Below are 13,953 nucleotides of genomic sequence, written 5' to 3' on the forward strand. Positions count from 1 at the left end.
GAGCCGGGGTGCGGAGGGGCGGCGGGGCGGCGGGCCGCGGCGGGGCGGCGGCGGGGCGGCCTTGGGCGGCGCCGGCCTCGGGGAGGGGCGGCTGCTGCTGACCGGCCGGGAGCGGTCGTCGTCGCGGGGGTGCGGTCAGCGTGGCCCCGAGGCTCCGGGGCGAGGAAGGCCGGGCGTCCGCGGAGGCAGTGACGCGCGCGAAGGCCGCAGGGGCTGCTCCGGGACCCCCGGGCCGGGCCGGGCCCCCGCCGCTGCCCGCGATCTCTGAAGGGGCGAAACCTGCTCGGCGCCGGGGTCCTCCGGTCCGGCCGCGTGGGGTTGCGGGCTCGGGGTCAGCCCCGGACCCTGACGGCGCGGAGGTGGAAGCCTTGCGCGCATCCCGCAGCACCGGCCGCGGCTCAGTGGGCCGTTGCGAAATTGCCGGTGTTTGAAACTCGACCTTTTTTTTTTTTTTTTTAAACTTAGGGAAGTGGTAGTTTTAGGCGGTTTCATTGAACAGTTGTGTTTGTCAGAGGACTTGTAGTTCTAGTTTCCTGAGTGGAAGAAGAGAGCAGAGCCTGGCTTACAATCGGGGAGCGTGGGGTAGAACTGGGTACAGAATCCCTGTTCTCTGATCTCCAGCGTAAGATTTTTTTTTCCCTAGTATACTAAATCGAGCAGCAGCAAGCCAGATGCTGTTGGGGTTAAGAATGACTGCAGTCTAAGACGCGGTTCTTGCCTTTAGAGGCAAAATGTAGTCATTAATTAATGTGAGAAGGATGTCAGGTGCTGTATAATCAAATGCAGGATTATTATTGACCCAGGAACAGTGCTGAATGGGAGGAAGAATCCAGGTGCCCCGGCATCTCTCTCTGCATTCGGCCATAGTTGGTATTTCTTGTAGCAGATTGGATTAGAGTTGGACTATTCCAGTGAATTTAAATGCCCGTTCTTCTAAGAAGTTTGTGAAACGTTTGCAGCGTACTTCAGTCTGGCCAAGCGAGGCATATTGTCTGTTGACCCTGTTTCCTTTAAGTAAAAGTTTGATTGCAGCATGAATAAACACTGTATTTAATATACGTGCGCCTTCCTTAGCCTGCCAGTGCCCTTTGCAGCTGCTGCTGAAGGTGGAAGGTGAGATTCTGTAGCATGTCAGTGCTTTGCATAATCACAGAGAAATGAGATGGGAGTTTACAAGAAACGAGTTTATAATTATGGTTACTTTTGACACACCTTTGTTAAGATGACTTCGTATTTCCAAATAGGTGTGTGGTTGTCCGTGTTTTGGGTGGCTCATAGAGCTGTGTGTAAATTTTTCCCTGAATGTTGCGAAGGTTACTTTAAGAAAAAATATTGCAGAACTGACGATGCCACAATAACATTTTTTTTTCTTTAAAGATGTATTTATTTATTTGAAAGGCAGGGTACAAACACAGAAAGAGAGAGAGAGAGGGAGGGAGGGAGAGAGCGAGAGAGAGAGAGAAAGAGAGCTAGAGACAGAGAGAGCTTTCATCCACTGGTTCACTCCCCAAATAACACTGGAGTACCTGGGTTAGAGTCCTGGCTCTGGCTCCCAATTCCAGTTTTCCTGCCAGTGTGCACCCTGGGAAGTACCAGATGGCAATGGCACAGCTGGGCTGATCGGAAGCCAGGAGATTCTTCCGGGTCTCCCATGTGGGTACAGGAGCCTAAGGACTTGGGTCATCCTGTACTGCTTTCCCAGGCAATAGCAGAGAGCTGGATCGGAAGAGGACTCGAACGGGCACTCATGGGATGTTGGCATTGCAGGTGGTAACTTTAACTGCTATGCCACAGTGCTGGCCCCAACAGTTTAGATTATAATTCAGCTGGATTAAATAGTGATGTACTATATTGACTTGATAGGGAATTATCTAGGTTGAAGTGCCTTTTTTGGGGCAGTGGAGTGGGGTTGGGAGAGATTAGAAATCATTTTGACCTAGTTTTGAAACAAGTAGTTAATTTATTTTCTGGAATGTTACTGCTAATTGATTTCTTTAGATCAGTTTGTACAGTTTTTTTTTTAAGCTTATCATTTTAATTCCATTTTTCCATAAACTTGAGAGGGAGAGGGAGATCCTCCAACCACTGGTTCACTCCCCAAATACCTTCAATAGCTGGCGCTGGGCCAGGGCAAATCCAGGACCCTGGAACTCAGTCCAGATTCCATGTGGGTGGCAGGGACCCAAGTATTTGAGCCATCATCTGGTGATTCCCAGGGTGCACATGAGCAGGAAACTGGAATTGGGAGCCAGAGCTAGGAATCCAACCCAGGTACTCCAGTGTCAAAAGCAGGCATCCCAAGCATCCTGCTAGTTTAATAGAATTTTGTTGTTAATTTTCCAGCAAACCATTACAAAATATAATTTTTTTTCTCCTCAGTCTTCCATTAAAATGTTCCTTGAATAGTCAATTTCACTTTTAGCTTGAAGGCATGCATTACTTCCGTATCTAAGTGCTTTTTTTGCAAAAAGATATTCTTATGTCTGTTTCAAGATGTGTTGATTAAATGCATGTTACTATAGTGTAAGAATTTCTCTTTTAATTAAGTGGGAACTTGTCAGGCAGTGCTGTATATGAATGCAAAATATTGGGGGGGGAATTGATGACCAAGAGTTAGGATGGAAGATTGGAAAACATGAATGCGCACAAGCAGGTGCCTGCCACATTTGTACCTCAGGACTGACAGTTTAATATTGTGACTTGCAGCAAGAAATACATTTCATGTGGGAAGCTAGAGCACATACTCATAACTGTATGTTTCGTGAAACAAAGTTTCAACAAATAGTGCCTAGTTAGACTGTATGTTTTAGCTAACAGCTTTTGTTTTAACATTATTGTTTTGTTTTATTCTTTATACAAAATTTTCTGCTTTATTCTTTACATAGAATTTTCTGTTTTATTCTTTATAAAAAATTGATTTCGTGGTCTAAATAATCAAATGAAGGGCTGTGACCTAGAGTTTGGGAAGGACTGGTGTTAATTGAAATGTAAAGAAGTTGAAATGGTAGAGAAATGATACTCCATAATTGCTTTGGTCCCTAAAACTCTACAACCATAAATTAATGCTTTCTCTTTTTAAAAAATTTATTGTATTTATTTGAAAGGCAGAGTTAGAGAGGGAGATCTTCCATCCACTGATTCACTCCCCAGACAGGCGCATTGGCTGGGCTCGGGCTGGGTCAGGCTGAAATCAGGAGCCCAGAACCCCCTCATGTCTCCCGTGTGTGTGGCATGGGTCCAAGCACTCGCGCCATCTTTCTCTGCTTTTTCAGGTGCACTAGTAGTGAGCTAGCTTGGAAGTAGATCAGCTGGGACGTGAGCCTGCGTTCATATGGGATGCTGGCCTTGCAGGCAGCGGCCTAACCCCTCATGCCCAGTGCGGACCCCTGTCTTTTACTTAATTCGTTGTCTTTTTATTTCATGTCTTCAGTAGATGGATCAGTTTCTTAATTATTATGGAATGTGAGATTTTGTTTAAAATTTTTTAAAGGATTATTTATTTGAGAGGCAGAGTTACAGAGGCAAAAGGAGAAAGAAAAGGGAGAGGCAGAGACAGAGAAAGTCTCCCATCTGCTGGTTCACTCCCCAAATGGCCACAACTACCAGGGCTGGGCTAGACTGAAGTCAGGAACCAGGAGCTGCTTCTGGGTCTCCCATATGGGTGCAGGGGCCCAAGTACTGGGCCTCTTCCACTGCTTTCCCAGGCACATTAGGGGGGAGCTGGATTAGAAGTGGAGCAGCCGGAATGGGAACCAGCACCCATATGGGATAGGGGCACTGCAAATGTTGGCTTAACCCACTGTACCACAGCCCAACCCCTTAGTCTTACTTTTTATTTATTTATTTTTTAAAGATTTTGATATATGTATTTTAAAGTCAGAGTTACTCAGAGAGAGGAGAGGCAGAAAGAGAGAGAGAGAGGTCTTCCATCCAATGGTTCACTCCCCAATTGGCCGCAACGGCTGGAGCTGTGCCGATCCAAAGCCAGGAGCTTCTTCTCCCATGTGGGTACAGGGGCCCAAGGACTTGAGACATCTGCTTTCCCAGGCCATAGCAGAGAGTTGGATCGGAAGTGGAGCAGCCAGGTCTCAAACCAGCGCCCATATGGGATGCTGGTGCTTCAGGCCAGGGCGTTAACTCACTGCACCACAGCACTGGCCCCAAGCTTGCTTTTTAATCTTAATTTATTTTTATGGATAATTAATATGCTGTATCATACACATTGATTTCAGGATAAGAACTAAGGCTTGCGAGTTCCTTTTTTGGAGGCCAGACTTTTTTCAAAATCAGAATATCAGACTATTATTTGGCCAGCAAATATGGGGACATTTAGTCATGGTAGTCTTCAGATCAAAGCCTTCCAGATGAGGGAGTCTTCCAAAGGTTCATGGAAATGCGTATTATAAAGGAAACCATTCATGGATTTCAAAATTGTTTTGCACCAAAATAAGCTTATCTTTAATTGTATTTTTCCATGAACTATTTGAAGGGCCCTCATATGTTCTGTTGGGAATTCTTTGTAATGCTATAGACATCTTTAGTCGGTTATCCATTTCTACTCCTGTTGTAGTTTTTGATAAAAATACAGGAATGTTTCACATCTGATGCTTTCCTGTTGGTCTTCCAGCCCTACTGCTGATTTTGCTAAAAGGAAAGTAGCTACCAGAGCATATTTTTTAGCTTCCTATTAATGTAGGCACGTTGATAAGAAAATAATTTCTCTGGTGATAGCAGCATTAAACTGTTTCAATAAGTATAATTTTGCTGGTGACATTAGCATTTGTTTAGTGGAATAAAACAGTGTAGTACTTTCTGCCTTTGAAGACATTACATACTAACTTGTTTACTCACAAGTAGATTCGGTATTTCCTTTTTCTGGAACCAGAATGTGGCTGATGAAGAGGGTCCCTATATGTATTTTGTATCCAGGGAAAAGGAAATATGATAGTTGCATCTCACTTTTTTTTTTTAAGGTTTATTTTATTTATTTGAAACACAGAATATATAGAGAGGTAGAGCTAGAGAGAGAGAAAGAGGTCTTCCATCTGCTGGTTCAGTCCCCAAATGACTGCAACGGCCGGAGCTGAGCTGATCCGAAGCCAGGAGCCAGGAGCTTCTTTTGGGTCTCCCACACTGGTGCAGGGGCCCAAGGACTCAGCTCAGGCCATCATCTACTGCGTCCCCAGGCCTTAGCAGAGTGCTGCATTGGAAGTAGAGCAGCCAGGTCTCGAATCGGTGGTGCCCATATGGGATGCTAGCTCTGCAGGCCAGGGCTTTAACCTGCTGTGCCACAGCGGTGACCCCGCTTCTCACTTTTGATTTCTGCTTATTGTTTTTCTTATTGGTTCAGATAATAAAAGGTGCTGTATTTGTATGGTTTGATCTTAAATGCCTAAATTCATAGTTTTTAAGAAATGATTACAGCCGGTGCCGTGGCTCACTAGGCTAATCCTCCGCCTTGCGGTGCCAGCACACCAGGTTCTAGTCCGGGTCGAGGCGCCGGATTCTGTCCTGGTTGCCCCTCTTCCAGGCCAGCACTCTGCTGTGGCCCGGGAGTGCAGTGGAGGATGGCCCAAGTGCTTGGGCCCTGCATCCCATGGGAGACCAGGAGAAGCACCTGGCTCCTGCCTTCGGATCAGCGCGGTGTGCCGGCCACAGCACGCCGGTCGCGGCGGCCATTGGAGGGTGAACCAACGGTAAAGGAAGACCTTTCTCTCTGTCTTTCTCTCTCACTGTTCACTCTGCCTGTCAAAAAAAAAAAAAGAAAAAAGAAAAAGAAATGATTACATTTAAGTTGGCTGCCAGGGAGTACGAAAGGATTTAAGTATTTGAATAATGAAGTAATAACGATCTTCTTAATTTAATTCATAATTATTTTCCAGGATTATAAGGGACACTGTCAAAAAGTCACATGTGCAGGGCACTGTCCACACATAGCACGGTTTACAGTATTCTCTTCCTTAGTACCTTTCCCTAAAAATATTGTGAGCCAGGTATACTGAGTGTTCACACTTGATACTCCTTGTAGGGTCCAAGGATTTTGTAGCTACGATGCTTTCACGACTTTTCCGTATGCATGGCCTCTTTGTGGCCTCCCATCCCTGGGAAGTCATCGTGGGGACAGTGACACTGACCATCTGTATGATGTCCATGAACATGTTCACTGGTAACGATAAGATCTGTGGTTGGAATTACGAGTGTCCGAAGTTTGAAGAGGTTAGTGAAAGTAATTTGATACTGATTGCAGTCCATTTCATGTTCAGTTTCTAAAGAATGTCTTTTAGAGACATAATTTTTAAAAGCCATGAGTGAAATGTTTATTTTGGTATTCATGAACTTACCTTGTTTCCAATTATTTACATGGTATAGAAATATACTGGAAATACTTTAATTTTCTCCACTCAAATGAATTTGTGTTTGAGAAACATCTGTTACAAATGACTACCAGTGAGAAATGAGTATGATATATAACCCAGTGGATTATTTAAAAGTTGGATTTAATTTTTGATTTGTATGTCTGATATGTTTATTTGATCTGTATTGTGTCTGTATTAATGCTCTTAAAATATGTAAACTGGCACTTAAAACATAAAAGTTCTTATTTTTGATTATTTTAAAGGTCAAAACTATTGAAGTTTTTTCTTCTGTATCCCAATAGGATGTTTTGAGCAGTGATATTATAATTCTGACCATAACACGATGCATAGCAATCCTGTATATTTACTTCCAGTTCCAGAATTTACGTCAGCTTGGATCAAAATATATTTTGGGTAATGTTCTAATATGTTTAACTTCTTTGTATGCCATCAGATTTTTTATTTGCTATGGAAATAAACTTGTTTGTTCAAATCATGTATTTGGAAATACGTGTATTGCTGAACTTACACTGCCTGCATCAGTAGTTCCTTTTCTTATTATTGAGAATCAGACATCCTGAAATTTGAGACCTTCTGAGTCTATAAAGAAATGGTATATCTCAGAATATTGCTTGAGACTAAATGTTGCTGTGTAATAAAGGATGCAGTTCCTCATGGCTGAATTTTGTCATTTTAGGTATTGCTGGCCTCTTCACAATTTTCTCAAGTTTTGTATTCAGCACAGTTGTCATTCACTTCTTAGATAAAGAACTGACGGGCTTGAAGTGAGTATTAAAGCCTAACCGAACTTTCTTCAGAGTACATTTTTAAGAACCTTTCTTTCCTGTGCTGTAAAGGCAGTATATACATTTTCAAAAGTTAAAGTATGGGGAATTATGTCTGATAATAGTTGTGTTTCCACGTCCTTGGTGTTAAAAATGAATTGTTAGTCATGACTGTGTACTGTTCTCTGTGAACGTTGTAGAGTGTAATCCTTTAACGTGGGATTGCTGCGCTGCTTGGTCTTCATTGGCAACAGCGCTGTGACAGTTGTCTGCCTTAGGCTGTGTTCTGAAGGACTGGGACAGTGGCTTTGCTTTTCAGGGCTGTACTTTCCTTTTAGAGCTGTTGATGCTGTTACTGCCTGTTTCCTCTTTTATCTTTCCATAAGTAGTGGTTAATGAAACAAATGGTTACACCACTTTTTTCCCCATATTAATTCAGGGAAACTGTTTTTAAAATTAAGGATGGTATTTTGCCAATAAAACTAGCAAAGCACTGAAGCTTTTTGGTGTAAATATATTTACATTTAACATTAAGAATTTCTTTTAAGTTTTTATTTATTTACTTGCGAGGCAGAATTAGAGAGAGAGGGAGAGACAGAGAGAGAGGTCTTCCATCCACTGGTTCGCTCCCCAACAGCTGCAATGGCCAGAGCTGGGCCTATCTGAAGCCAGGAGCTTCTTCGAGGTCTCCCAGATGGGTGCAGGGGCCCAAGCACTTGGGCCATCCTCTACTGCTTTCCCAGGCCATAGAGAGCTGGACCGGAAGAGGAGCAGCCAGGATTTGAATCGGTGCTCACGTGGGTTGCTGACACCACAGGCAGAGGCTTAACCTACTTACACCATAGCACTGGCCCCCATTAAGAATATTTTTAACAAATGCTTTTGAGTATCTATTATGCTTAGGTTGAGGATGTCAAAGAAGTGTCTGGCCTGCAGAAAAGGTGCACACAACAGAATTAGACAAAGTGTGGAGGAGAAGTTTGTTTGAAAAATAATTTTTTAAACCACGTTTCTGTGTGCTAAGTGTATCTGATCATCTTGCTTTCTTTTCCAGTGAAGCTTTGCCATTTTTCCTGCTTCTGATTGATCTTTCCAGAGCAAGTGCATTAGCAAAGTTTGCCCTTAGTTCCAACTCCCAGGTGAGTATTATTCGTAAGATAGGAATGTGAGGAATATTCTTTGTTGCTTGTTTATGTTAATAGGGTATTTCTTCATAGCTCACAATTCAGGAATTGCCCAAAATTTGAAAAAAATTTTTTTTTTTTTATTTTGACAGGCAGAGTGGACAGTGAGAGAGAGAGACAGAGAGAAAGGTCTTCCTTTGCCGTTGGTTCACCCTCCAATGGCCGCCGTGGCTGGCGCGCTGCGGCCGGCGCAGCGCACTGATCCGATGGCAGGAGCCAGGAGCCAGGTGCTTTTCCTGGTCTCCCATGGGGTGCAGGGCCCAAGCACCTGGGCCATCCTCCACTGCACTCCCTGGCCACAGCAGAGGGCTGGCCTGGAACAGGGGCAACCGGGACAGAATCCGGCGCCCCGACCGGGACTAGAACCCGGTGTGCCGGCGCCGCTAGGCGGAGGATTAGCCTAGTGAGCCGCGGCGCCGGCCCCCAAAATTTGAAATTTAATTTTTAAGTTGTAAGACTTGTCTTTAAAAGTGTCTTAAGAATGGTCCCATTTACCTCGTAACTCAATTATAATTCCTTATGTACTAGAATATGTAATTTTTCCTATTTTCCTGCTTGAAGGTATTCAGAAATTATGATAATAAGACTTTGGGATAAGTAAGAGTATCTGCTTAGTGAAACACATCTGTTCTACTGGGCTCCAGGGAAGTTTTATTTTTTTAATTTTATAATTAATTTTTAGAAATTCATTTTACTTGAGAGGCAGAGAGACGAAGAGAGCTCCCCTTCATTGGTTCACTTACCAAATGGCTGCAATGACGGGCTGAAGCTAGGAACCAGGAACTCAGTCCAGATCTTGGTGGGATCCTGGGTGACAGGGACTCAACTTCTTGAGCTATTACCTCCTGCTTCCCAGGGTGTGCATTAGCAGGAAGCTGGAGTCTAGAGATGGAACTTGAAATTGGACTTAGTCACTCTGAATTTGAGATGCTGGTGTTGCAGCAGCTTAGTTAGCCTGAATGCCTGCCTCTAGGTTTATTTATTTATTCATTGGTTTTTAAATATTTGCTTTTTAAATTTATTGGAAAGGCATCGTGAGAGAGAGAGAGAGAGAGAGAGAGAGGGAGAAATCTTCTATCTGTTGATTCACTTCCCAAAACCCTCAACATCCAGTGCTGGACCAGGCTGAAACCAGGAGCAAGGAACTCCATCTTGGGGAGCTCAAGTAGCTGAGCCATCATCTGCTGCCTCCCAGGTGCATTAGAAGGGAGCTGTATAGGATGTGGAGCAGCTGGAATTTAAATCAGCACTCGGATATGGGGTGTGGGCATCCCAAGTGGCTTGACCTACTGTGCTACAACATCTGCCCCTACAGATTTATTTTTAAACCTTGAATTAACAAGGCATTTTCCCCCATATTACGTTTTTATTTATTTATTTATTTGACAGGCAGAGTGGACAGTGAGAGAGAGAGACAGACAGAAAGGTCTTCCTTTTTCCGTTGGTTCACCCCTCAATGGCCGCTGCGGCCGGTGCACTGCGCTGATCTGATGGCAGGAGCCAGGTGCTTCTCCTGGTCTCCCATGAGGGTACAGTGGGCCATCCTCCACTGCACTCCCAGGCCACAGCAGAGAGCTGGTCTGGAAGAGGAGCAACCGGGACAGAATCCAGTGCCCTGATCGGGACTAGAACCCGGGGTGCCGGCGCCGCAGGTGGAAGATTAGCCTAGTGAGCCACGGCGCCGCCCCATATTAAGTTTTATCTTGATTAGATACCTTAAAGAATCCAACTTCCTAAACTATCTTTTTTTTTTTCTTTTAAAAAAACACATTTATTTATTTGAGAGGCAGTTACAGAGAGGGAGACAGAAAGGTCTTCCATTTGTTGGTTCACTCCCCAAATGGCCACAATGGCCAGAGCTGTGTAGATACAAAGCCAGGAGCTTCCTCCAGGTCTCCCACATGGGTGCAGGGGCCCAAGGTCTTGGGCCATCTTCCACTGTTTTCCCAGCCATAGCAGAGAGCTGGATCAGAAGAGGAGCAGCTGGTACGCAAACTGGTGCCTGTACGGGATGCTGGTGCTGCAGGCGGAGGATCTAGCCTACTATGCCTCAGTGCTGGCTCCCCTAAACTGTCCTGTATCAAAGTATCTTTTAATCTTTTTTTTTTAAATTTTTTAATTTTTTAAAAATTTTTTTCCAGGCAGAGTTAGACAGCGAGAGAGAGAGACAGAGTTATAGACAGTGAGAGAGAGAGAGAGAGAAAGGCCTTCCTTCCTTTGGTTCACTCCCCCAGTGGCTGCTACGGCCGGTGCTGTGCTGATCCGAAGCCAGGAGCCGGGTACTTTGTCCTGGTCTCCCATGCAGGTGCAGGGACCCAAGCACTTGGGCCATCCTCTGCTGCCTTCCTGGGCCACAGCAGAGAGCTGGACTGGAAGAGGAGCAAACAGGACTAGCACCTGGCACCCCAACTGGGACTAGAACCTGGGGTGCCAGCGCCGCAGGCGGAGGATTAGCCTAGTGAGCTGCGGCGCTGGTAGGAGTCATATTATTTTGCAGAGATCCCACCTGTCTTTGTTTTCTGATGACACAGAACCTACAGTTATGGTAACCTGCATGGATTTTTTCCATAGTTTGCTATTTATTCTCCAGGCCTCAAAGTATCTTGAATATAAAAGAGCATGTAGTTCGATCTTGACTATGTATTTGATGAATGTTTATAATCATTTGAGCATGTGGAGAAGGATATGATTTAGGTTTTACAACACTAACATGATCTCATAAAAAATTTGCAGCTAAGCTTCTGTCAGTTAGACTGTAGTAAGATTTAATTATGTGAGATTTAAATGGTAGGGTTAATTAACCGCCACAGAGGAGTATTCTCAAGACTCATTCACAGGAAGGGGGGCAGGATATTAGGATTCTTCAAAAAGTTCATGGGAAATGCAGATTATGAAAAAGCAATGCATGGATTTCAAAAATTTTAGCACCAGGGGCAGACACTTGTCCCAAGACACCACTTGGAATGCCTTTATCTCATATTGGAGTGCTGAGGCTCTAGACCACACTTTGCACCTGATTGCAGCTTCTTGTCAGGTGCACCCAAGTGATGGATTAAGTAACTGAGTCATTGCCACCCACACGGGAGGACCTTGAATGAGTTCTCAGCTCTTGGCTTGCCCTGACCCAGCACTGACTGCTGTGGTTATTTGGGGAATGAACCAGTGGTTGATATGTTTGTGTGTTGTTCTCTTTTATGTCTTTCAAATAAATAAATTTAAAAAATTTTGTACCAAAATAAATTTATCTTTTTTTAAAAAAGATTTATTTATTTGAAAGAGTTACAGGGAGAGAGGAGAGGCAGAGAGAGAGAAAGGTCTTCCATCCACGGGTTCACTCCCTGATTGGCTGCCATGGCCGGAGCTGCGCCGATCCGTAGCCAAGAGCCAGGAGCTTCTTCCAGGTCTCCTACACTGGTGCAGGGGCTTTCCCAGGCCATAGCAGAGAGCCGGATCTATAACCAGCGCCCACATGGGATGCCAGCACTACAGGCGGCGGCTTTTACCTGCTACACCACAGCGCTGGCCCCTAAATTTATCTTTTATTTCTCTTTTCCATGAGCTTTTTGAAGTGTCCTCATAATTGGTCTTTTTTTTTTTTTTTTTTTTTTTTTGACAGGCAGAGTTAGACAGTGAGAGAGACAGAGAGAAAGGTCTTCCTTTTCTGCTGGTTCACCCCCCAAATGGCTGCTATGGCCAGCATGTTACGGCCAGCGTGCTGCGCTGATCCGAAGCCAGGAGCCAGGTGCTTCCTCCTGGTCTCCCATGCGGGTGCAGGGCCCAAGCACTTGGGCCATCCTCCACTGCCCTCCCGGGCCACAGCAGAGAGCTGGACTGGAAGAGGAGCTACCAGGACAGAATCCGGCGCCCCAACCTGTACTAGAACCCGGGGTGCCGGCGCCGCAGGCAGAGTATTAGCCTAGTGAGCCGCGGCGCCGGCTATAAATGTTCTTTTTTAACAAAAGTTCCTTTTTTTTTTTTTTGACAGAATGCCAGGGTGTTTTTGTTTGTTTGTTTTTTGTTTTTGTTATATTTATTTGAAAAGCAGAATTACAGAGTGAAAGAGGGAAACAGAGTTCTTCCATCCACTGGTTCACTCCCCAAATGGGCACAACGGCCAAGGTAGGACCAGACTGAAGCCAGAGGCAGAAGTTTCTTCTGGGTCTCCCTCATGGGTGCAGGGCCGAGCACCTGGTCCATCTTCTGCTTTCCCAGGTGCATTAGCAAGGAGCTGGATCAGAAGTGGACAGCTGGGACTCAGTGCTGGTGGCTTTACCCACTATGCCACAGCACTGGCCCACAGGAAAAATCTTTACATTAGTACTGTACTTTGTATTATGAACACCTTTTAGTCTTAACATATTATATATTTTATTCCTGTAATAATTTTAGTGTAACTGTAGGATATTCTCAACATTTTTTGAAAGTTACTTTGTACCATGCCCTTGCTAATATGTTTGGTTTGTGTTTTAGGATGAAGTCAGAGAAAATATTGCTCGTGGAATGGCAATTTTAGGGCCCACATTCACCCTGGATGCTCTTGTTGAATGTCTTGTGATTGGAGTTGGTACCATGTCAGGTGTGTAAGCAATTTTTAATATATGTAAAACTAAATATGTCACTAAAGAGGTGGCAAGAATCTTGGAGTTCCGTTGTTTATTATTCTTAAAAAATTTTAAGTAACATATGCACCTATCTGACCTGAAGTCGCTTTGCTTTGGTGAAAACTTAGCAGATTACTGATTTTTCTCTCTTGCCATGTTTTTCCATGTTCACTTTGTGGTGTTTTGTTCATTTGTGAATTTGGCTAGAATAGATGAGAGACTTGGTGTCTTTTTTTTTTTTTTTTTTTGACAGGCAGAGTAGACAGAGAGAAAGGTCTTCCTTTGCCGTTGGTTCACCCTCCAGTGGCCGCCGCGACCGGCGCACCGCGCTGATCCGAAGGCAGGAGCCAGGTGCTTCTCCTGGTCTCCCATGCGGATGCAGGGCCCAAGCACTTGGGCCATCTTCCCTGGCACTCCCTGGCCACAGCAGAGAGCTGGCCTGGAAGAGGGGCAACTGGGACAGAATCCAGCGCCCCGACTGGGACTAGAACCCAGTGTGCCGGCGCCACAGGCGGAGGATTAGCCTAGTGAACCGCGGCGCTGGCAGTGTCTTGTTTTCATTGTCAGGTGGGAAGCAGTGCCTGAGTCAGGGGCTGGATAGTTGTGAGATCTGCCAAGTAGGTGTCGGGAGATTTAGTCAGACACTAAGCACACATACTAGTAAGTATCCAGCGTGGCCTCAACATACATGCTTCCTCATGCTTAACTGGATAGTAGAGAGATTTTAAATAGGAAACAGGACTCCATTATACTGGATAAAAATTACGGCATGGAATAGAAATCTGCCATAATGAATATATCATACTGTTGTGTCCTAATGACTAGGTCTAGATTTTATGGCTTTCTTGTGGACACTATATTTAATTAACTGCTGCTTTCCTGTATTTCCTTGTGTTTTAGTGTCATCAATAGGGGGCTTAAACTTTCAGAATTAAATGATTTTACTTTTAAAGGATAGTTGGTTGTCATTAGTTGAGGTTTTTCACTAGGTGATATATCAAACATATAATGCTTCTTCTAACTTTTG

The 13,953-nt window shown here is 44.6% G+C and overlaps 1 protein-coding gene across 3 annotated transcripts in view; it reads left to right on the plus strand.

The window, feature by feature from the left end:
* HMGCR (3-hydroxy-3-methylglutaryl-CoA reductase) overlaps positions 1–13,953 on the plus strand; it is a 34,096-nt gene that overhangs the window by 1,528 nt on the left and 18,615 nt on the right. For 2 of the 3 annotated variants that reach the window (XM_070056274.1, XM_051838684.2), the window contains exons 2-6: positions 6,029–6,216; positions 6,659–6,770; positions 7,054–7,141; positions 8,196–8,280; positions 12,796–12,901. In XM_070056274.1, the coding sequence (XP_069912375.1) occupies positions 6,052–6,216; positions 6,659–6,770; positions 7,054–7,141; positions 8,196–8,280; positions 12,796–12,901 (556 nt within the window). In that variant the 5' untranslated portion in view covers positions 6,029–6,051. Of the gene's footprint in view, positions 1–445; positions 1,114–6,028; positions 6,217–6,658; positions 6,771–7,053; positions 7,142–8,195; positions 8,281–12,795; positions 12,902–13,953 lie in introns of those variants that run through there. The other variant, XM_051838685.2, reaches the window with a different exon arrangement.

This window comes from Oryctolagus cuniculus, chromosome 14, assembly GCF_964237555.1.
Source record: "Oryctolagus cuniculus chromosome 14, mOryCun1.1, whole genome shotgun sequence".
Classification (NCBI taxonomy): Eukaryota; Metazoa; Chordata; class Mammalia; order Lagomorpha; family Leporidae; genus Oryctolagus; species Oryctolagus cuniculus.